Source organism: Notechis scutatus, chromosome 3 (assembly GCF_049901735.1).
Source record: "Notechis scutatus isolate UNSWTSFEM ecotype Mainland chromosome 3, rNotScu1.2, whole genome shotgun sequence".
NCBI classification, from domain to species: Eukaryota; Metazoa; Chordata; class Lepidosauria; order Squamata; family Elapidae; genus Notechis; species Notechis scutatus.
Genome location: NC_142011.1, coordinates 23,795,039 through 23,820,277, shown reverse-complemented (window position 1 = coordinate 23,820,277; position 25,239 = coordinate 23,795,039). Strand labels below are relative to the sequence as shown.

General features: G+C 38.8%; 1 protein-coding gene across 2 annotated transcripts in view; it reads right to left on the bottom strand.

The window, feature by feature from the left end:
* Nucleotides 1–12,574: 12,574 nt before the first annotated feature.
* PREX1 (phosphatidylinositol-3,4,5-trisphosphate dependent Rac exchange factor 1) overlaps nucleotides 12,575–25,239 on the bottom strand; it is a 228,435-nt gene continuing 215,770 nt past the window's right edge. For both annotated transcript variants that reach the window (XM_087959300.1, XM_087959299.1), the window contains exons 33-40: nucleotides 24,199–24,298; nucleotides 23,502–23,645; nucleotides 21,041–21,155; nucleotides 20,219–20,285; nucleotides 18,860–19,047; nucleotides 17,517–17,619; nucleotides 16,851–16,918; nucleotides 12,575–15,153 (exon numbers count right to left, since the gene is read on the bottom strand). In XM_087959300.1, the coding sequence (XP_087815426.1) occupies nucleotides 15,111–15,153; nucleotides 16,851–16,918; nucleotides 17,517–17,619; nucleotides 18,860–19,047; nucleotides 20,219–20,285; nucleotides 21,041–21,155; nucleotides 23,502–23,645; nucleotides 24,199–24,298 (828 nt within the window). In that variant the 3' untranslated portion in view covers nucleotides 12,575–15,110. The remainder of the gene's footprint in view (nucleotides 15,154–16,850; nucleotides 16,919–17,516; nucleotides 17,620–18,859; nucleotides 19,048–20,218; nucleotides 20,286–21,040; nucleotides 21,156–23,501; nucleotides 23,646–24,198; nucleotides 24,299–25,239) is intronic.

Here is a 25,239-nt window from a genome sequence, read left to right as displayed (position 1 = left end):
CCCTGCCATGCCCACCAAGCCACACCCACCAAGCCATGCCATGCCCACCAAGCCATGCCCACATAACCAGTAGTAAAAAAAATTGAATCCCACCACTGATGTACATGTCTATGTAAAACTGCTATAGATATATAGTTTTGTTTCATACAAATAGTAGAGTAATACTATACTCAGCTTTGGATTCTTAATGCCAGCAACAAAATAAACCTGTGTTTCTAAATAAATGTTGACTACTGGTGACCACCTATACCAGTCTCTGCAGTTTTCTTCCAAGATTTTTCAGCAGTGGTTTGCCATTGCCTGTTTCAAATGGCTGAGAGGGAGTAACTGGCCCAAGGTCAACCAGCTGACTTAGTGCCTAAAGTAGCACTAGAATTTATGGTCTCCTGGTTTTTAGCCTGTTGCTTAACCACTACATCAAACTGGCTCTTTACATTAAGTGGAATGGTATTTTGTTTTGGATGTACCATATGAATTACTCATTCCTAATTCTCAGCAGATGACAGCTTCTAACTGACTTTGGGAAGCTAAATAGATAAATGGGAGACTGTCAGAGATTCCTAGATTTGTAACTAGAATAGAAAGTTTAAAAAAAAAAAATTCTAGGAATAGTAAACCATTTCTATATTCTCTATGATGCTAGGCATTCATGAAATCACATGGTCAAATTCCATTCAAAGGAGACTTTGCTTAACTTCTTATATCACGTTTCCTACACCATTGTTAAAAGACTGCTAACTCATGTCCTGCCTGATTTAAAGATGTGTGATACATGATGGAGCAATCGAAAACCTAAACTCCTTCTAGGCCAGGGGTGTCAAACTCAAGGCCCATGGGCCGAATCCATCCCATGGGGTGCTTAGATCTGTCCCATGGAGCCACCCTGGAAACAGCAAAGGACCAGTCCAGAGTGCCTCTACCAGTGAAAAGGGAGCTTGGGAGCTCCCAGCCTCCCTTTTTGGCTGTGGTGGCCTCCTGCAGCCCTCTGCCAGTGATAACAGAGCCCGAGAAGAGCTCTGTCGGTTTTGCTGGCAGAGGGCTGCAAGAGGCCATCACAGTCAAAAACAGAGGGCCATGTGTGGCCCTCACAAGCTTCATTTTCGCTGGCAGAATGCTAGCAAAACAAACTACTAGCAAAAGTGGCATTTGATCACACGAGTGACATCGAGCTGGCCACGCCCACCCTGACCTTGCGCCAACCCACGCCCCACCCCACCCCCAAGTTCAAACACAACCCTGATGCGGCCCTCAATGAAATCGAGTTTGACACCCATGATCTAGGTCAGGGGTCCTCAACCACCGGGCCGCGGACCGATACTGGTCCGTGGAGCACTCTGTACCGGGCCGCAAAGAAATTTTTTTTTAAAAAAATGGCGGCTTTCTTCGCCTTCGGTGAATGCTGCTGGGATCGGGGATCAAGGACAAAAATGAGAGAAGGGGAGGGAGGAAGCAACCAAAGCCTGTCCTGCTCTCTGGCTCAGCGGCTTCGGTTTCCTCCCGCCTCATTCCTCTCTCAGTCGCTCTCTCGCTGGTCCACCAGCCCAGGAAGAAACTGCTTCAAAGAAGCCGGGGGGGTGGCTTTTCCTGTCTCCGCAGCGCCTCCGAGCGCCCGTTCACCCCACCCCGCCCGCCCGCTTCAATTCAGTGCCCGTTCTGCCGGCCTGCCTGTTTGGTTGTTTGGGAGCAGCTTCGGCTGAGAATAATAACTATTCGCCTCTTTTTATCAGCCGAAGCTGCTCCGAAACGAAGAAGGCAGGCAGGCAGGCAGAACGGAGCACTGTGGATTGAACCGCGTGCGGGCGGGCGGGGTGGGGGTAAACGGGCGCTTCGGAGGTGCTGCGGCGACAGGAAAAGCCACCCCCACCCCCGGCTTCTTTGAAGCAGTTTCTTCCTGGGCTGGTGGAGCAGCGAGAGAGCGACTGAGAGAGGAACGAGGCAGACACCTGAGGGAGGGAGGGAGACACCTGAGGGAGGGAGGGAGACACCTGAGGGAGGGAGGGAGACACCTGAGGGATGGGGCTGAGGGAGGCAGGGCCGAGGCGCTCCCTGAACTTGGTGGTTTGCTGGCAGACGTTTTATTACCCGACTAGGTAACAACATCAGATGTTACCTAGTCAGGTAATGAAACGTCTGCAAGCAAACCACCAAACTCGGATTCTTCTCTCCCCCCCCCCCCCCGGTCCTTGAAAAAGTGTTTGTGCTTGAAACTGGTCCCTGGTACAAAAAAGGTTGGGGACCACTGATCTAGGTGATCCAGTTTCAAATCTCTATGCTTCCAGCCTTCACAAGGTCATGAGGATAAAACAGCTGTGACCCCAGGGACCCCTGTCTTGAACTGCAGGCTATCAATCTAATAAAGAAGGACTGTGTTGTTCCAATGGCACAGAAGACTTAGTGTTTCCAAGAATTAGCTCTTGCCCACTGTACCAGCAGCACAAAGCAGGGATGACCTGTGAGAATCAGAAAAGTCATACATGTGACTGTTGGAAGAATTATCCTTCTGGGTTCAGTTCCAAGTGGGGAAAAAGACACTGGAAACATGGAGGAGTGTTGGGATTCAAATTTTTTTTACTGCCGGTTCTGTGGGCGTGGCTTGGTGGGCGTGGCAGGGGAAGGATACTGTAAAATCTCCAGTCAGAGATGGCATTTGCCGGTTCTCCGAACTACTCAAAATGTACGCTACTGGTTCTCCAGAACAAGTCAGAACCTGCTGAATACCACCTCTAACATGGAGGCTGTTTGGAAATATGGTTTAATGGTGCACAGGATCACATGCCTTGGAGCTCTTGGACGAAGAAAAAGGGAAGGGATGCTGAGAGTCCCTGGGTTCTATGCCTTCTCTGGCCTTTGAATTTGAGCATGTGTTCTGATTGGTTGTCAGACTCCCATGAGGCCATGCAGCGGTAACTTGGTAGGTTGTCTTTTGAGTCCCAGGCTTGGTTGACTCTTGCTGAGTGATGATGATGTAATGAAAGGGCTTTGGGCAATTCCTATTATGGTTCTGCCTGAAGGAGGTAGATCTTTGTTATGTAGAACAGACTGGCCCAGGCCTTAATGGCCCATTAACAAAGGTGGTGGCAGAGCTGAGTTTCTACTTCTCTTTTAGGGGAAATACTCTGCCTTTTTAATATATCCTAAAATATTTTATTTTTCTAGGAGAGGGATGGGTTTTAACTTCCAACATGACCCATGTTTTTTAAAAAAGCAGTGGGTTATCTGATCATAGCTGCAATTTTGACATTTTTAAGCCCCCCCCCCCCCCCATTAAGAGTGAATAGATATATATGGCTTTGGATTCAATGCAGACAAGGTTGATCTAGAATCACCTCTTGGTCTGTTTCTCCTTTATTCCATAATTATGATACCTTTTCCAAACTCTTCAGTTTTGTTTCTTCCTCTCCTCTCTTCTGTGTGAACTCCCTCTTCATTTTGACTTCCTTGCCGGCTCCAATCTGTCTGTTAGAACCCTTTTTATCTCAACCTGTGATCTCCTGTTTATGTTTACATTCTCTTTCCATTCTTCCGATTCCTAATAATTACAACCACCTCACCAACCCGCCACTCAAATTCCTAGCATCCAATTTGCAGCATCCGTGTTATTTCTTTGCTTCTGATAGCAAATCTCTAGCAGTCTGCACCAGTTTCACTGTGATTTCCCCATCTTTATCACAACCCCCTGGCTTACTAAACTTTCTAAAAGAAGAAACTATAAATAGAAACATATAACATGTTAAAACAGTAATGAAAACCGCTAGAAATAGAATTAAGACTTGAAAGCTCAGCTGCAATATAAATATTAAGTTAATATTAAAAGCCCTTGGAAGGAAAATTATTTCTTTACACTGAAATTCAGTAGTTGTCAGGTCAGGATATTCCCAGACATTACGGAGAAGGCATGATTATGGGCAGCACACCAGAGTTTTTGCCAAGGTTTTGGGTACTCAGAAAAATTTTTGGATGATGGTTCTGGGTCAGAGGAAGGATCCATTTAAATCACTTCAGGTCCAAAATGATCAAGATTTTATAGCTTAGTGCCAGCACCCTGAGTAGAGCAACAAATGAATCGGAAACCAAAAGAAATGGATTTGCTATGTTTCCGAGGGTGCAATTGTGTTGGAGAAGTTACATTAGATAAAATATTCCTTTCTTTGGCCTGACACGACTAGAACTCTCCAATAGAGTGGACTTTGAATTCAAACAGCATCTTGACCAAACACTCTTAATATTCGTTTATTTATGTAAAAGAGTCTAAACTTTTTTTTATTTTTTGTATGACTCCAGGAGATCAAATTCCAACTGTTGTTGTTTTAAATATATATTTTATTAATTTGGGGCTCTGGATTATATTCAAGCAATTAGTGCCATCTTCTGGCGAATATGAAGAAAAGTCCAAACTCGTTCAATATATATATATATATATATATATATATATATATATATATATATATATATATATATATATATATATATATATATATATATTATAATAGGCCCAGAGCTTTTTGCAGCAACAGATAAAGTTCCTGGATTTTGATGTTTTTGTTGTCTTGTTGTATTTCTTGCAAAGAAATGGGATGGCAAATGATGAAAGGATAATATGGTGAAATCAACATTGTTATAGATGTTATATATAGGAAACGATAGCATGAGTGGTAGCATAGGCAATTATCAGACCTCAGTTCTGTGAGCTGCACTGGACACCCCACCACCCGGTATGTCTCTCCCAAGTCTTTCTACCTATCCCATCAGATCCAGGCAGAGATGTATGCAACAGGTCTTATCAATTAAAGAATGCCATATGCCCTTTGGAGCTTCCTTCCCCTGGAGATTAGATTGGTCTTTTTGCAAGATCCAGAAGGCATGTCTGTATTTCAGAGATTGGAGATTGGATAGTCAGTTAGAGCCCTTGATATGGTTATGTTAATTGTGATTCTACCAATTTTATTTTATTATTTTAATCCTTGGTTGTGTTGGTTTGTTTTTTTACTGCTGTTAGCTTCCCAGAATCACCACGGTGAGATGTGCAGCCGTATACATGGCATAAAGTCAATAAATATAATTGAATTGAATGTTTTTTTCTAAGGAAGAATGGGATCTTTATGGTCCTCCAGCTATGGCTGAGTTTCAGCTTCCCACAGCTTCAATAAGCATGCGGAGTTGCTGGGAGCTTTCAGCTGCATCCAAAGGGCCATGTTTTCCTAGCTTACCTCTGTTCAAGGTAAAACCGTCTTCTCAGCCTAGCAACCTTTTTGGTTGACTTTGTCTCCCATAATTCTTAGTCAATATAGTTAGCTTGGGGAAAGGATGGGGAAAGCTCATTAAGTACTGAAATGCAATATTTCAGGCATACATATTGCATTAAACCTGTGCACTAGTGAGACTTTTCACAGCCTGAGGTTTTGACCGTGTGGTTTGTTGAAATGTTATTGATTTCTAAAGGAAATGATGTGTGTGTGTGTGGGTGGGTGGGTGGGTGGGTAGGTTTGTATCTGCTTGTACGTGGTTAGATGCCCTGTGTGATGCATTTTAAAATGTAACTTCATAGTCTGTCTACCCCAAAAGGCAGCCTTAAAATGAGAATCCTGAAGAGTTGCTGGAATACATTGAAACACCAGTCTCTTTTTTTTAAAGCCACATCAATTCTACAGATTAGAGTTGGAAGGGACTTTGTAGGTCATCTAGTCCAAACTCCCCCGCCAAAGCACACCATTTCTGACAAATGGCAGTCTGATCTCTTCTTGAAAGCCTCCAGTGATGAAGCTCCCACAACTTACGAAGGCAAGCTGTTCCATTGGTTGATTGTTCTCACTGTCAGAAAATTTCTTGGAATGAATAGAAAAATGGAATGGATGGAATGAGTGCTAATGTTCACTAGTCTCAAGTTGCACTAGCAGAGTCGGTAGCCAAGATCCAGCACAAATCCTCATCCACATTTAGGTCAAGCTTTCACAAGGATTTTAAGCATGTGTAATGATACTTTCAATGCATAATCATCCCTCCACCCCTTCCATCCCCAAGACATATAGACAAAAACACAAAGCAATCACCGCAGAGGAAACCCTTCTTTCCTAGAGACTTACAACTGCATTCTTGTTTAGCCAGCCTGGAAACCTTCAGAGGTCTGCATTGGAGGTCAATTAAAATGGCTTATAATAAGACCAAATCTTTTTAGTTGACTTTACGTCTAGCAAAGAAAGAACATTCTTAACACCAGTCAAGGTATTTTTTAGTTAGTTTTGTCCACTTTGTATGAACTTTTTTTAAAATCTAAGAACAGTCAGAGATGGAGCGTGTCCAGATCCCTCAATAGCCTGCACTGAGCTATCGTAGTCTTCTGGATGATCATCAGACCAATTTAGAGGAAGACTTGGCAGAGTCCAGGGTGTCAGAATAGTCCCAGCTGTTATTGTAACTGCTGCCATGGTGCCTGGCACCACCTTCTTCCTCTTCCTCCTCTGTGAATCTTCTCCAAAGACTGCAGTTGGGAGACTTGGCAGGGACTCCTTCACAGCAGATGGTGGCTTCTGCTCCATCTTTCTTCCACAACTTTTTCCAAACACTGGCACACACACATTTCAGCTCCCACAGCTGGCTCTTCTGGTAACACCTGCCTCTTGTCCCTGGGAATAAAAGCATTGCTGGCTCTGCCATCACCCCTGGTCCACTACCACTTCCACTGAAGTGGAACCCCATGCCTCTTCCTCTTGCTTGGCTCCACCATTTTGGGGAGAATAAGCCAAAAGGTGAAGTATCTAATTAGACAACCATCCTAGCACTTGCATTTTGTTCGCAAAGTTAGTCTAACAGTAATACCATTTTTTATCCTCCCAAGCCTTTTGAAATTTGTGCTTTTTAACTTTCATCCTATTGAATATCAATTGAGCATTTTAGCCATGCTCTGAAACAGTTTTATTAATAATGCTATGCTGCATTACGCTCACGATTGTGTTTCAAATGTTGCAAGAAAAGATATCTATGGATCATTCATCGATTTTTATGGATGTTCATCTTTGGTGAGTTGAAGTATCAGAAGGAATCAATTCCTCAATGTTGGAAATCAGTTTTGTATACGCATCACCTTTCACCATATACAGTATAAACCTACTGACCAACAGGACAAGACATGTAAAGGTAGATAATAGCAGGGTTTATTTTACAAAACTTGGCATGTCTCTATATAACCAGCCTTTTAGATATTCTGAAGGTTTTCATTACTTCCTTCTCTTTTTCTTCTTGAACTGTGCAATGTGGGTTCTTCTGACTCCTGTCCATAATGGAGGACAGCATGCTACAAGGTTTTAGCTGTAGAAAGATTAAAGTAACATAAGCTTTCCTACCTGCTATTTCCTAAAGAAAGCTCTTCTTCTTCTTTTCACATGAAGCACCAGTTTCAAAAATATTTTATTCTAAAAGATACACTCCTAACTTCAGTGTTTTTTTTTCCTCCATGCATTCCTTCCACCATGAACACTTCAAAAGCTTCATTGCCATTTTTTCCCTAGCTGCCAAGCAACGATGTGTCAGGTATTCATTTGCAGTTTATTTTAATTTATCTCCCTCTCCGTCCCTAAATTCTCCTTCTACACTATGCCAATCATAAAGTTATTATTACATAACATAAATATATATTAATGTAACTAGAATGTATCATAGTTAAGCTTTTCAAGACCTGCTAATAATGAGTGAAGGCAAATATACACGTCCCAAGATGTTTGCAGAATCCAATCTGGGTCACCTTTGTTATGTCGCCCAAGTTTTTGAACTTCTCTCTATCTCAAGTTCCCTGAGTATGAGTCTGAAAGCTCAGAAGACTAAATACTAGTGACCAGATTGGATCCTGCAACTTGCTAATAAAATCATATTTTATTGAGTCTGGGCTGATGCAATTCCCACTACAAGCACTTACCAATTGTTTCAGCATCAGATGAACTAGCAAACTATGGCCAGTCCCAGTTTACTGATTAACAAACATTTTGAAGTTGCTGGACAGCTAATATTTTTTTTGCTTATTAACTATTTAGGAAAATAAAATAATAAAGTTGGAGCAGAATATGCAGTATGTGTCCCAACTAAATTAAAACTACATTTTCTGGGTGGCTGGATGGCTGTATACCAATGTGTGTATATAAAGAGATTTATTTTCACCATTCCCATTTCCTCTCAGATTAAAAAATGGCATGAATTCTCAGTTTCCTATTTTTACATCCAAAGACCAGAAGGGAGGATTAATCTCTAATTAATTATTCTGTCCAGATTATGTCTAATGACGCAAGTAAAGCAACCAGTCTAGTATTCAAACTATGATTTGTGTGTGTTTTGTTTTAACTGCAATTCAACATATGCTCTTGGCTCTGCTAGCTTGGTTGGTTGTGCACAAGGAGGCTGTTATGTGGTTTTCTGGCCCCACAGTATGGGAGCTCTCTTTACAGATAACACCTCCTGTATTCTTCCATGGATGGACATTTTCTCAGACATTATAAGCAACCGTCACTTCAATCTGGGCAGGAGAGGAGATTCATCACCATAGTATGAGCAACCCCATTATTTCTCAGGGCAACAATATTAATAAGATGTGTCCACAGAGCCACAAGAGATCTGAATGTTGTACTTGCAGGACCCAATACTTAGATCCTTAAAACAGATTGTAACGATTTCTCTTCAGAAACTCTTTACAAAGCAGTGATGAAATTAATGGAAAACAGCATGCGTTGCCATGCGGGCTGCCCTCATTCCACTCCTGTCACGCCATTATCTTGCCAATAATTGTTTTTTTTTTAATCTTGGCATCCTGATAGATCTGGCAGGGTAGCAGTGGTGAACAAGTCAACACGTTCCAGGGATGAGTCATCTAGCAATGCTGGCACTGTGAAATAACTCAGGATGGATCAACATCTGATACATCCAACACTTTCATGCAGAAGTTTATTGAATCAAGCTGTGAGAACTTTTCACAGTTGAAAAACATTTGAAAGGTTTCTCTTGCTTGCTTTCTGCTCTTATGTGTGCATGGAGAATGAGACTGACACAGCAAATGGCTTGTAATGGCTGGAAAATTAAAACCCACCATATACATATATACAGAGAGTTACAGAAGTCATTGCATGAAACTTGTGAAATTATCATTTTCTCTGTTCACTGGCTACAATGAGCTTTTGTAAGTTTAATTGGCATATAATAAATTCATTATAGCAGTTACTTGTAATTTAAAAAAAAAACCTCCACATTTTGAAGAATTTGTAGAGTATATTCATTCAAATCCAATATACTACTTCCATCCTGTCAAAAAAGGTAAAGATGGCAGTTGCAGCTGTGCAATTTGAGGCTTCTTTCTTTTTTCCATGGGCATTGGGAATTGAGCAGCATATAATTAATAAATTATTATTAATTTTTAGGTTGTGAACCATACAGGGGTCTTCAAACTTGACAGCTTTAAAACTTGTGGACTTCAACTCCCAGAATTCCTCCTCCAGTCATGTTAGCTCAGGAATTCTGGGAGTTGAAGTCCACAAGTCTTAAACTTGCCAAGTTTGAAGACCCTTGGTATATATGATATATACACTCAATAAATAAATGTTTCAGCCTGGGAATATATTATGAACTAACCCATTGTGACTTATTCAATAATCCATGATAAAGCAAACCATAGATCAGTGTAATAAAAATCTGTTTCTGTTCCCCCACTTGTACACACACTAAACTTAGTATTACAGTAAATGCTTAACCTAGAACTAATCTAGAACTTTTCTGCAGTAGAAACTGCAATTATTCATTTAGAATGTTTTTATTTTATCCACATTCAACAATGTTAACTGCCTTGTAATTTTAAGTATGAGTAGAATCTACCTTATCTCTGGAATAACATTGCTGTGTTTACATTACATATCATATCCAACAAACTAAACCACATTGTGGTTTAGGTATGTACAAAAGCTAATAATCCAATCCTTCTTCAGATTACATTAAGCCAGTTATTCTGGAGTGATCCATTAATCCTTCAAATTAGAAGTAGTTTGTAGTGATTGTAGTGCTCTCCACAAGGCTTAACTCCACAAACAAGGCTGTTTTGTTTGAAAAACTACATCACAGAGAGCTTGGTGGGTCAGAAGAAGGAACAGGACATTCCAGAATTCTGCTGAAACATTCTAAACGTTGCACCTCCAGAATATTTGGTTTTGCACATTCTGATAATGGCTTAACACACAACATATAGGCTACTTAGCATGCTAAAAGATGCCGGGCTTTCAACCACAAAATACCCAGTTTTTTAGCCTAGCCTAGGATGTTAAACAAATCCTTAACAGATAATCAGAGTTGGAAGGGACCTTGTAGGTCATCTAGTCCAACCCCCTGCCCAAGTAGGAGACCCTACACCCATGATGATAAACCTATGGCACGCATGCCACAGGTGGCACACGGAGCCATTTGCACCGGCACGTGAGCTGCAGGCAAACTTACTGCGCATGTGCGTACCTCACAGCTGCTTTTCAGCCAGTTTGAGGCCTTTTTCGGCCTCCCAAAGGCTTGAGGAAGGCTTCTGCAGGCTTTGGAGGCTGAAAACTAGCGCCATTTCATCACTTCCTGTTTTTCCGAAAATACCGGAAGTGATGAAGTGGGGCTAGTTTTCAGCCTCCAAAGCCTGCAGAAGCCTTCCTCAAGCTTCTGGGAGGCCAAAAAAGTCCTCAAACCAGCCGAAAATAAGCTGCAAGTTACAGTGCAGGTAAGGGGGTGGCGGGGGTGGGGATTGCATGTGTAGAGGGCATGGGGGCACATTGCCTTCTGGATGCTGGCACATGAGCGCAAGCGTGCAAGCACATGCACAATTTTTGGCACAGGAGCCCAAAAAAGTTAGCCACCACTACCCTACACCATTTCTGACAAATGGCAGTCCAATGTCTTCTTGAAAGTCTCAAGCGATGGCGCTCCTACAACTTCCGAGGGCAAGCTGTTCCATTGATTGATTTTTCTTTGTCAGAAAGTTTTTCCTTAATTCCAGGTTAAATCTCTCCTTGTTCAGTTTACATTCATTATTCTTTGTCTGGTCTTCGGGTGCTTTAGAAAATAGCTTGACCCCTTCCTCACTGTGGCAGCCCCTCAAATATTGAAAGACTGCTATCATGTCTCAGTGGTCCTTCTCTTCACTAGACTAGCCAGGCCCAAATCCAATCCAGATTTAGCTGTAGATCTTGATGAGTGGAAGCTTATGACCACACTTAGGTGTCTTCACTGATACAGACATATGATATCACATACTGCCTTTTCATGTAGATCTCTGGGACCTTGGTCTGGATTATGGGCTGCATTTTATTATTATTATTTAAACAAAGTTCTCCAGCAGTTTTTAGTGAAGATATTTGCAAAGTTAATGGGAAAGGGCACTGAAAATGAAACCCAAACTCTCAGTAACGTAATGTCTGAATCAAATGCCAAATTTTCCATATTATTCTCTTCATTATGTCAATAAGGAGCCTTGAAATTAATGAAACACAGCTGCTATTTAATGCATCAGGTCTGCTTTTAACTACTGATAGTTTATTGAGATCTCCCAAATGAATTTTTGTATGTGTGTGTGTGTGTATGTGTGTGTGTGTGTGCATCCACTTAGAGATGCTAGGAGGTTTGGCAGAGCAGAAAGGAATTAGAATCTTCTCTCATTGTGTTTATAAAACCAGGAAATGTTGACTTTTTTTTAAAGAAAAGCATAGTTTTAAAAGGAACTTTTCTGATGGAACTGTCACTTTATAATAGACAAATATCTGCTTGAGAGACTAATAAAACAAAAACAAACAAAAACAAAATTTGATTCATCAGTTTTCTATTGTGTTATGAGAGTTGAGAGGCAAACGAGAGGCAAACCAATTTGAGAGGCAAACAAGCCAGCAACCATAGAAACCACATGGATCATCAATGAATGGACAAAATAGGTTACACATCAAATGTATTACCTCATTTATCTTATCACATACACATATACATACCATTAGCAATACAGCAAGGAAAAATGAAAGAAAGCAACTGGAGCTAACTTTACCGGGATGGTGTACTTTTTATATAAATACAGTACATCTGAAAATGCCAGTTACATATTGCTATAAAAATATGTTCTGTTACTTCCCCAGATTGGCAAAACCAATGCCTTCAGAAAGACCCTATATAAGTTTATTATAAAGAGAAGTGATTGCTCCTTTACCCTGTGTGACAGAGATGAGTAAGGGGGCTTCCAGGAGCTACTTTCAGTGCTGTGATTGGAGAACTGTCAGCTGCAGGCTTCTTAGAGAAGAAACCATGAAAAAAATGCAATGGGTGTTCAATATAATTGCATAGGATAATTTCACCTAGCGCTTACTATGCTACCCAAATCTGATCACCTTCAGAGCAACAGCGTGTGACATCAGCTACTTAGGCGTTACTAGGCAATGGCTATTACAGCTAAGGATTCTGGGAGCTGACATCTAGCATACCTGGAGAATTAGATGCACAAGACTGATTAGATGGTAGTGAGTTCAGCTGGAGTTAAAAAAAACCAGCTCTTACACCATGTTCTCTATAGTTGGTATCCGACACTGCACTTTTGTTCTACTGAATCTATCCTCAGGCCTTGTGACCTTTTCCATGTCATTATATGTACTTGGTTCTGGCTTACAGGCATTCTCCAAACGTGCAAATGTTGTTGCAAGAGATGTAGTTCCACTTTCCCATCTGTATGTCCACTTCTGTGCGCTGGACAATGCTTAGAGAATATAGACTTGGTGAATTCTCACATGCCATTGTACAATATCCTCAACAATACAAAATATGTAGGCTTGAAGATGAAAGATGTGAATTAGGCAAACAGCAAGAGACCAGTTCCTTTGAAAGGAAACCTTAACTATCCCATAAGGCGTTCCATGCTTGTACATTAGTCTGGCAGCTGAACCTATGGTGCACAATGTTTACATTCCATGGGGTGTGTGGGAGGCAAGAGCGACAACGGAATTCTTGACATTCTAATTAAGCCCCAATATTAGTTACATGAATCAATCTTTACAATGGTCTTAATGAAACTGAAGGGCACAAGGCAGATTAATTGATGTTGGGCCATGCAGATTAATTGATGCAAGACTTAGATTCATATCTATTTTTCCCTAGCTCAGCAATCACAAATAAGACAGGCACCTTCGTTGATTGTGCACTTAGATGCAATTTTCTCAGAAAGTCTCATGCAAAATATTAGTGTCTATCCTGGATAAACTCTTGTAAATTAGCCTATATTTGGATGCTCACCATATTACTGTATATAATGGGGAGAATAAACTCTTATATTTCAATTATAGCACCCAAGCAGTATGGACTAAGATGATTACTTCAGTTTGCTGAGTAAATCTTCCAGAAAATTTTACTAACTTTAAAATGAGTTCCATTCAGTAACTTATTAAAAACAACTATTAAAAGTTATTTTTCAACTAAGGATTTTGGATTTTTAAAAAATCCATTTGGGGTTGTGTGGTGTTTGTAGTACAGTCATTTTCACCAGGAAGCCTAGGACTGCCATCTGCTGGCCATTTAATTATATGACAGTTATTTATTCTAATATGAATAAACGATAGTTTTATGCACCAATCAGAAATGAAATTTTACTTTTAACTAGAATCACAAATAAATTCAGATATGACAGCATGTTTCTTCCTCATCAACTTCCTCACCTAGGGTAGAAGCAGGGCAGCCATTTTCAGTGTAACACATAAAAATAAAATTCTAATTATTAGCAAACACTGAAGTTTATTAAATGCCCTCTTCAAAGATTCCCTCCCCCACCACGCAATCCTTTTCTGCATGCCTTAAATACAAGTCACTTTAAGGAATTTTTATGCATGCCCAGAAATATGCATTTTACAGCATATTATGCTGTTAAATTATTATTGATATAGACAAGTATTAGTTTTTATTCCTCTTAATTTATCCTAGTCACTTGACCGACTTGGATAATTAATTTAAGGCACTCATTCCATGAAAATGTTATTTCTGGCCTGAGATTGCTCTTTTTTTTTTTTTTAGAAAAAAAAATACATTGCAGACGGTAATTTAAAAGTAAATCACCATTCTAGTAATCATCCTGATCAAACTAAAAACATTTCTAACATTGGGAAAAATTAAGTACATTATATACACAACCAAATTTTTGTTTAAATTACAACCTACTTGTATTCTATTTTTTTTTAAAAAAGAACCTGATTAAAGTCTACTTAAATACTGCAAGGTTTTAAATATTTTACATATCACAATAATATTTTCAGTAAACTACTACGTATCTATCAGTCTATTGACCCCTTTGAAACAAATACTTTTTTATTTAAATCTTGCATATATAGCAACATATTCCAAAACAGATCTTCTTTGCCACATAAATAAGTATATTTCTGTCATTGCTTCAAAAACCTTCATGTTTAAATTACTTGAAGCAAATAGCTGCGTCTTGCTTCTCTTTTGTAACAACTTTTTTTTTAAAAAAAATCCTTCATTGTTATTTTTACTGGTAAAATATAACTGTATTTCCAGAATACATAATGGACCATTAGTTTTTTTTAATGTGTTAACTTCTGAACTTTACAGTAAAAATTAAAAGGAATTTCTTGTAGAAAGTCTCATGGAATGTGTATTGTATAGAGTTGAGCTTGGTTCATATTAATATGAAGTGAAAAAATTGAACAAACCAGAGAACGTGTGCCATTCAAAATTTCAAAGTGCAAGTGAGTGTTTGTGAGACTCTTATTCAAGGCAACTGGCCAACATTTTGCTAGAAACTCTGTGTAGTCCAAACACCATAGCAGGTAGGTTTGCTTTAGCTTGGATCATTTCTGTGCCCATCCAAAATTCAGAATCCACAATGTTCCATGTCAGGCAACCTGAGAGGTGAACTTCTGCATTGAGCCCAGAAACAGTAAATGTGTCTGATTTCATAATTTCGCAGGAAACAAGGGGAAAGAGAAATCCCTAGTGCACCTTATCTAAAAAATAGAAACTGGGATTGTCCCCTGTCTTCTGGACTCAGCACCACTGGCGTAAGACAGTACTCAGGCAGAATTGCTCTCTGCTAAACACTTCTGTGACTCCAAGATAATTGGTTTCCTTTCCTCTTACAAGTCTCCATCTGTAGGAGGTTGACATAACTGGTAGATTCTGTAAAAAAATGTGACAAAGAAGTTGGCGTTACAAAAAGATTCTTGAGGATAATGTGGCAGATCAAAGTAAACCAAATTGTTTTAAAACAGCCATATTCAATGTCTTGCCTTCCAGACCCTAGACTCCCATTACTTTCATATATTCACTCAAGCAGGTAGACAATTAGCAGTCCACAATATCTGAAGATAATCTACTTATTTTGTTTACTTTGTTTTATTTATCACTGGGTTTATGAGGTTGTGCAACACCAACATGACTTTGGGTGGTGTACAACCACAAAAAGCAAACTATAAACCTAAAAAGAACCACTTAACTTTAAAATGCACACAATATATTAACATAAAATACAGATTGTAAATTGGTAACCTACACCATAATTAAATCAAGAGATGACTCCATTCAAATGCCCCCCAAATGCCTGGGGTAAAAGTCAGGTTCTGTTTGGGACAGAGGTGTGTTAAATTACCTCCATCAAAGGCATAGGTGATTAAAAGTAAACTCTAATTCACCTATGAAATGTAAAGATTCATTTGAATGCTTTTCCCCTCTGGAATGCTCAATGATATGGACATGCAAAACTAATTTGTGTTGATGAGGTCATTGGACCATTTTGTCCTCTACTGTTTCAGCAGCTGCCTAGTAGTTACCAGGAAGTTTTTCTGATTTCAACTATACCCAAAGGTTCCTTTTGACAAGGCAACTGAACTTTTTTTGTTTTTCCTTAAATGAGTTTTGCTCCTCATCCAACAAAGAAAGTCCAGTTGCCTTGTCAAAAAGAACCTTTGAGACAACCATGACCTGATGACTGGGAATCTCCATAGACATTTACTTCAACTATATTTTGCATGCAAAATACTACTTTGCCTTTGAAATATAGCCAATGTTTGCTATGACTTGCTGACAAGATTAACAGCAAAATGGACTGAAAAAGGATATTGAAAATTAAAGAAGGGAACGTTGTCAGTGACAACACAAGCCAGTTTCTCAGGTTTGCTAGTTATGGTGTACTTAAAAAGTTAGCAATTTCTTTTCTTTTTCTTTTGGTAATAATTTTACTGAAAATTTTTAATAGACATAGTAAACATAAATACAAATTAAAATAAAAGATTAAAGAAAAAGTTTAAAAATTCAAAAGAAAGGAAAAGAGAAAAATAGGAAGAAGAAATAAAGATACTAATAAAGAAGTGACTTTCAACCTTCAGCATACTGAGCACTAAATAATAAAACCTTTCATCCTCTTTTACAATTACAAGCAAAAAAAACCTCCCCTTCCTATAACATAACTTGTATTTATATATGCAATCCAGAAATCTTCATCTGTTTAGTCCTGGTTCAGTAACAGCCATTAGAAGTTACCACTCATTTCAAACAGATTATTTATCCCTGATCAAACAGTCCAATTTTATGTTCCTTTCTTCTGCATTTAATAATTGTGGCTTTTAAATCATCCCAACAGTGTCTCAGGATTTGATCTTTCAACAATACTTTGCATTCCAAAAGTTTTTTTGAGAGCCATGCTGGCACAGTAGTTAGAATGCAATATTGCAGGCTAACTCTGCTCACTGCCAGGAGTTCAAATCTGGCCAGCTCAAGGTTGATTCAGCCTTCCATCCTTCCAAGGTCGGTAAAATGAGGACCCAGATTGGAGAGGTTTTTAAGTCTAAGTGTTATTGCTATTGAACCTAGCTACCTACCGGGGTGCAGATTGTGGCATCTGATCCATCACTTTCAGATTTTTTGCAGAGATTTGAACTCTTGGTCCCTAAAGAAAACCATACAAAAAAAGTTACCTGTGGCTCTAGAGGAACACCAAAGTAGAAACACACTATTTTCATTTGAAAAATCTATTCATAGCCATAAAGCAATTCTGAAAAGGAGGGAGCTGGCAGAGTAGTCTTCTGTGCTTGCTTAAGATGAAAGTCTTTAGTATGTTTTGCAGCTGCTAGTAAGAGAGTGACAATACCACAGGACACTGACAAGTGTCCTGAGTGGGTACATGAGGATATTCCGCACACTGCACCTCTCTCTTGAAACCAAGGATGGGTAATTTGTGGTTTTTCAGATGTTGCTTCCCTGCCACTTCGCAAAATCCCTATCAGCAGAGCCAGAGACGAAGGACAAGCAAAACTGTAATTTGCTAACATCTGGGAAATCAAAACCTTTCTGTCTTGCTTAAAGCAAGATAGGTTTGTAAATAGTTATCATAAGCATGTCATTTTTATTACCTCTTGTATCATTAAACGATGTGGTACTCTGCATATAAAAATTCTGTGTAGTGCATACAAATATACATATTCAGTGTCCCATCTGGACATTTAGGGTTGCTAATATTATTTATTGAATGCTTCATTAATACTCACTTGCTTTCTCATTATGTCCGTTGCCTGCATGATACACTTGGGCAAGAGTCCATGACTTCGAGCCAATATTGCTGCTTGTTCCAATGACACACAAAGTGTGCTCCTAGTAGTATAACAACAAAGAGCATTGCATTCAGAAACTCAACACTTGGTCAGAAAAGCTGATTTACCCCCTTCCATAGATATTCATATCCTGTAGGCTGCCACCAGCTCCACTCCTCCCAGACCACCCTTCAAAACATATCACCAAATTAAACATTTTGATTGTCATAGGGGTAAAATGATTGAATATTACATTTATGCATTTACTAAATATTATATAATTTTAATCATCTCCCCATTTCCATTAAATTCTATTATTTTGGATTTGCTGCAGTCCCTAACAATTCTTTGCCCTCATTCTATCTTGTTCTTGCCTACTTTAGGGAATGCAACCCTAAGGATAGTATGGAAAAACCAAGTGTGGGATATGGGCTAAAAAACTTTCCCCATCCTGCTCTACATTTTTTTCCTGCAAAAAAGTAAAGGTTTCCCAATCAGTTATGTCCAACTCTAAGGCCTGGTGCTCATCTCCATGTCTTAGCCAAGGGAACCAGAATTGTCCGAAGACAATTTCCATGGTCATGTGGCCAGCAAGCCTAAATGCCATAGGTGCACAAAATGCCAATGCAATACCTATTAATTTACTTGCATTTTGCATGCTTTCAAATTGCTGGGTGGGCAGGAGCTGGGGCAGCTAATTGGAGCTCATCCCATTGCACAGAGCTAGGGTCTTGAACCCAGGCTGTCAGCTGTACAGCTGAAAAGTTCAGCATCTTTAACCACTGAGCTGTCGCGCCCCACATTTTTCTGAAAGTTTCTTCAAATGCACAGGATGGATGTCTGAGAAGAACTTAGAAGATATGGATAGGAATATAGTGTCAGGACTCAGGTAGTTACCCCCATTTAAATCATGAGTCTCTAGTTGGATTTTCAAACTAAAAGAAGATTAGGAGTAAACATGCCGGCGTTGCCTGGGTATAGCCGACTCTGAGACACATAATTCATTGTCACCCTTGACCCTGGTTTTCCTCCATCCCCTGGCTGTATCATAATTCATATTCTCCAATGGGACACATCCATAGCCAAGAGTCATCAATCATACTCTCCAGTTAGAATTTTGCACGGCAGAAACTTTGGTTGCCTAGAAACTAACTTTGAAAACATTTATGGAATGCAAGCTGCCCACTGCTTCCCCCTCCCTTTCTGTTGGTAATTCTAAAAGACCACAGAAATATTTTATGAGTTGACATTTAGCTAATATTTGCACTTCATTCTTGATCCCACTCCTTCTGAAGTCTCACCTTTGCATTCCGGTGCCACACATTACAATCTGGCAGGCTCCAAGACGGTAGCAGAATTCAGAAGATATAGGCAGCAGTCCAGCCCCTGCTACATAATTGCTAGAGTACCCAGACTGATTGCCTTTTGTGCTGATAAAGGATTTCATTAATCTGCAAAGCTCCTGCATTGCATTGATGGGCCGAATAAGCTGCAAAAGAACAGAACACTAGTCTCAGTACAACTTAGTCCCTTTCCTTTCTGAAACCCATATCCTTGAGATCCCTTAAGACAATAACTATTCAGTATTATTGTTGCTATTATTTTGGGCTTTGGGTGACTCTTGGCAACTAGGAAAAAAGCCTGTGCAATTCTAGGAGTTTCTAAATTAGAATATTGTTTTAGACTGAGTTCGCGTCCTGCCTTAGGCACAAAGCCAGCTGGGTGACCTTGGGCCAGTCACTCTTTCTCTCCCTCTCCCTCTCCCTCTCTCTCCCTCCCTCCCCCCCGCTCTCTCTCTCTGCCCTAGGAAAGAGGCAACAGCAAATCACTTCCACAGTCTTGCCAGGAAAACTGCAAGAACAAATCCAGGCAGTTGCCTGGAGTCAAAACTGACTCAAAGGCACAAAATAAACAACTGAATAGAATAGAACACAGATGCTAGCCTGTTGAGAATTGAGTCTATATGAAAAGTTATGTTGGAGGTCTTCATTTAATTAAAGAGGAAGCAGCCATAAGGAGAAAATAGTGAATTGGATGAATATTTATGGTTTAGGGAATGATTTGAATCTTTGTCTGTGCAAGAAGGTCCCAATCCTAATTATTCTTTAAAGCTGAGTTTAGACCTGGGAAGAGGAAAAAAACTGGATTCCTAAAATGTTTTGGAGTCTCTAGAGCTCCTTTATGGTGGTACAACCCCAAAGGGAAAACCAGATCAGGATTATGAAATGAAAACTGGAAGACCATATTACTCATGCAGTATCAGAAACAGCTAGGCCAAAAGTAACCTTGGAACATCAGTAGTTTGACATTCCTTTTTTATCTATACACGTATGTATGAAGAAACATGAAGGACAATTGGAAAAATGTTATCTCACTATTTTGCACTGGATGAAAACATTTGGTTATGCTGACTTCCTTCATCCAATAACTTTTCAAATACAGATGGGATCAGGTTGGAAGGCACCAGGTACTGGAATCCTGCTTTAGCTAATGATGAGGTCTGGTTTGACCAGTTTCACAGAATAGGTTAAGCTTGATCTCTTTCCTTCTGTTACTGTTAGGTTAGAAGCATCAACTTTCATCCTAACAGTTGAAGTAGCAGCCTCTCCCAGTTCCCACTTTGCCAAATATCTGAATATATGAGCAGAAGGTTTCTATACCTGATGAATTTTCACAGCTGTGGTGTTTGAATCTGTAGGCAAGTTAGATCGTTCAAGGTAAAATGCCCTGAAATTAAACAATAATTAGCTGGTGATTATATAATGTTAAACACTCCTATAATGTATTTAATTTCCAAAAGAAAACAAGTACTACATGTGTCTATGGAGATTCTCAGTCAACCAGGTCATAGTTGTCCCAAAGGTGGTTTTTCAAGAAGCAACTGGACTTTCTTGTTTTTCTTTGAAGATATTTTGTTTATTATCCATGAAAAATCCCTAATTTTTGGATGAGAAGCAAAACATCTTCAAAGAAAAACAAGAACGTCCAACTGTCTCTTGAAAAACCATCTTTGGGGCAATTACTAGAGGCCACACATAGATTAGCTATACTTGCATGGTCCAAAAAATGACAAATTAAAAATTAGATTTCCAATTCCAATTTTTCTGAAATTATGAGAGTCCATGCAAATTATCGAGTGAGCTCACTCCTTTTTTCTCTCCTGTTTCTTTTCAATCTCATCCCAAAACCTAGCAACCAGCTTTGATAGTCTATTTCCAGTCCCAATCCTGCATTGCTTTCTCTCTTTGATCGCCTTCTCTCTTACGTATTATTAACACTCAAAATAAAACTTGAAAGGGATTCTAATTTGTATGAATTCAATTGAAATAGCCGATTGCTAGTAGCAAAATAAAGCTTCCTATCTTCACTAATGTGAACTGGCAAGTGTGAGGGTAGCAAACCTGGATGCACTTTTAAAGAATATTTTTGATTCAGTTGCCAAGACTATTTACAATCAGATTTCTTTTGATGCTATATAGTACCTGAGTTTGTGATAATACTGTTGCACCTTCTCAAGAGAATAGGAATTGATTTGATGCTGAAGCTCCTCCTGAGGCGACCCATTTGGTAGGACTTGGCCATCCAGATTTTCAAGGACTGCAAATATTTTAATGAAAAGTTCAAAGCAACTTTTAACAATTCTCATATGTTTGTATTTATTATTACATTATTTTACAATAAGAAGGGGGGAACCTTTTGAATTAATTTTGATCTATTTATTGATTAAATGTACATGCTGCCCATCTCATTATTGAGCAATACTTATCCACCTCATCTTGTAAATCTATCTTATTCTGCTTAATCTTGCCAAGAAGAGTAGATGTCAGAGGTTAAAAAAAAGGAATGCTTAGTCATGGGGTATGGGGGGAAAGGACTTCATATTGTCATGACATCCTAACATAGTTGAACACATCGATGATGTGAATTGTGTTCTTTATGTCATGATGCAACTAATGCAAATAACAAATCTTGTATCATTTACATGAGGATGTCATGAAGAACATGATGTCACTGTGGATCAACCAGGCATCTATGTGTACTGGTGATAAAATGAAGTCTTGGAAAAATATAAGCAAACACACTGAATTTATTAACAAATTATCATCCTTTTCCTTATATGTCTAGCTTATACTGAAATATAAATAAATAAATAAATAAACAAACAGGCAAGCTAACTAATGCATCTCTTTCTCAGAATTGGACAACTCGTTGCAGCCAACTCATCATGGCCAATTCACCACAGCCAACTCACCATGGCCAACCCACCACAGGACAACTCGCTGCGAGATAATTCAGCAATTCAATTTCATTATTTAAAATTGTTAAAAATTTATTTTAATTTTTATCAGAGTAGGAATATAGGACGTAGCATCACCATAACAGAATGGGAAAAGGTCTGGGGTAGAAATAATAAAATTACAAAATCGGTAGCATACAAAGAAAACGCCTATAAAATGTTTTATAGATGGCACCTTCCTCCTTCGAGATTAGCGAAGATGCACCCCAATATGAGTCCGAATTGCTGGAAATGCAAAAAAAAAGAGGGAACTTTTTTTCATATGTGGTGGTCCTGCAAAAATATTGGCAGAAAATTAGAAATTGGCTGGAAGAAATGACAAGAAAACAGATCGAATTCAAACCAGAGTCCTTCTGTAAGGGATCTTTGATAAACAAATATCAAAAAAAGTGAAATATATAATAATACACATTTTGACAGCAGCCAGATTGGCTTTTGCACAATGTTGGAAGCAGCCTCATGTTCCATCATAGGAGATGATCATTCAAAAAATTTCAAGTTGTGTAGAAATGGAAAAATTAACTTTGGCATTAAAAAATAAAGACACTTCAATATACTACAACAGCTGGAACTGCTGGTACAAATGGTTAGACCAAAGATAGACTTCACACTAAAAGGCAAAAGAGGATAGGATAAATCCATAGTAGTGATACACAGATATATGTAAGGATTAGGTGTGTGTATATGGCATAAAATAAGGATAAAAAAGAGGTCTTACAAACTGTTGAAGATGAGAATGTTTTTAATTGTTTTCTATTTTTTTCTTTCTATTTTCTTCTCCCTTTCTTCTTTTTCTCTCTTTCATTTATGTATGTGTTGTTGGTTTGTTTTAATTGTAAAATCAATAAAATTTATTTAAATAAAATAAAATAAAATAAAATTGTTAAAAATTTATTTTAATTTTTATCATTCACATTTCATTTTTCCCATTTATATATATTCTTAAGTTTTCGCGGGTATTTATATGTATGGTATTCAGCTTTGTTCGGGTATTTTCCCACGTCATTATAGTTGTGCTTTTAAACTTGTAGCAACGTTTCGGCAGAATCTCATCTGCCATCATCAGGCTTCTGTATAGTGTTCCTCTGTGAGTCAAACTTTCACAGCTGTTTCTGTTTTAAATTTGGTGCACCAAATTTTGGTTGGTTGTACCCATTTTTTTTCCAGTCAATTCTGAGGGTTTAAGAAAAACTGCCGTGTGTATAAATTGGGCATTTGGTGGGAGCATTCAGGGAGTTTAAGACTAAAAATGGCTGCAAAAAAATTGTCCTGCCTATTCCAGAGGTTCCAAATAATTGTTGGAATTATGTTCATCATGCAGATTGCAAATATTGCATCTATATAATTAAAAATGAGTCTACGATCATTATTTAAATTGTCAACAGCTGGTCCAATGGTTCAATCATTCATTCCATTAAATCTTTAGAAATTACTTTCTTAATGTCTACTTCCTTATCTGCCTTGATTTGGCTTAAAATCTGGTGTTGTTTGTCTATTTAACATCCACTAATTTGACCTTCAGTTCGACTGTGTTAGGAGCTCAATATGACGGATGGATGGATGGATGGATGGATGGAAGGAAGGAAGGAAGGAAGAAAGGAAGGTAGGAAGGAAGGAAGGAAGGAAAGGATTTATTTCTCTTGTACCTTTTGTAAAGAGAACTGCGTGCAATTTCAGACTTCCTCCATTCTGAAATCGGGTAGGTAGTTTAGAAAAGTAATAACTATCCAGGAATAAGGTCACTTTCAAAACTTGCCGATTTCCCTCCACATGATAAAAGACATGAGTATCTGGAGGAATCAAGAAAAAAGACATCATAAATTGTGAGGGAAACAATAACACATGATAACCGACATGAGGAAACCACAAGAATGAAATCCAAGCATAGGTTTTTGTCTTTTTTTTTGGCCGGAGGGGGGATTGCTCTGAATGAGCCTCAATGGCGCAATGGTTAGAGTGCAGTACTGCAAGCTACTTCTACTACAATTTGGCAGATCGAATCCCACCAGGCTCAAGGTTGACTCAGCCTTCCATCCTTCTGAGGTGGGTAAAATGAGGACCCAAATTGTTGGGGGCAATATGCTGACTCTGTAAACCGCTTTGAGAGGGCTGTAAAGCACTATAAAGCAGTATATAAGTCTAAGTGCTATTGCTATAAGGGATGTGGCAACTTCTGTTGAAGTAAGAGTTGCAAAAGGTACATCTTAGAGATTTTGCAGCTTCTATTGAAATTCCAGTCTCTGTGAATTTAAGACAACAGAAGGCATCGTTTTAACTGTTCGAACAAATACAGAGTCACAGGAAAAATTCAAGGGAGTCCATGCACCTAGTGACTGAACTTACTTGCTACAAAACACTCATCCAGCTGCTTGAAATAAAAGGCAACTTTATCCAGCTCTGAAAGGGTGGCCTGGATATCTTCCAGCATGGTTCGCTCTTCTTTCTAAGAAAGGAAGAAACAGGATAAAAAGGTGACTAGACTGCAAAAAAAGTCTATAAGGACAGATTCAGGTAGTTCTCGACTTATGACCAGTCACTAAATGACTGTCTGAAATTATGATGCACTAAGAAGAAAAGCTATTTATGCCACCCTCTTAAAGTGATGACTGCAGATGTATATATGCGGCAGTTATGTGATCACATTTCAAGGGCTTACAGCCTCCAATGCTCACATGATTTATTACATGATCATGATTTATTATAGCGTCCGCTGTTTTCTGGGAGAAAATGACAAAAAAATGTCCAGTGAATATGCTGAATTAGCTTAACAACCATGTGGTTCATTTAACAACCATAGGTTTTGTTTAACAATCATCGTAAAAATGGGTCATAAAATTGAGTCTGGTCACACAATTTAGGACTATAGTAACTTATGACTGAAATCCAGTGTTTTATTGTAGTTGTAAGAACACAAAACATTCTTTTCATAAGAACTGGAATTATAAAAAGGAGAAAAGATGCCTTCCCCAAACCCAGGCATCAAACGCTGGTTGTGATTGTGACTAAGACCATATCTAAATCCTTCATTCCCTGAAATTTACTGTTGTTTTTTTTTAAAGGTGCGCTTGCATCTCTACCATACACTGTCCACCATATGTCTTATATCTTTAACACACATTGTCCATCACAGGTCTCATATCTTTCTCATATGGTTTTTCACAAGGTATATTAAAAAGTGGTGATCAGCAATAACTTGAACTTTCAAATGAATATGAAAGAAATTGCTATTATATACGTATTTGGTACATTTCCATGTTTCAAATATATTCAGTGCAATGCAAGATACAGTTGCTCACCAGCAGAGGACAGAATACTTCAAGACTTCACACAATTAGTTATCATTTACAGCTAATACTCTGTGCAGCACTAACATGTAGCTAAATT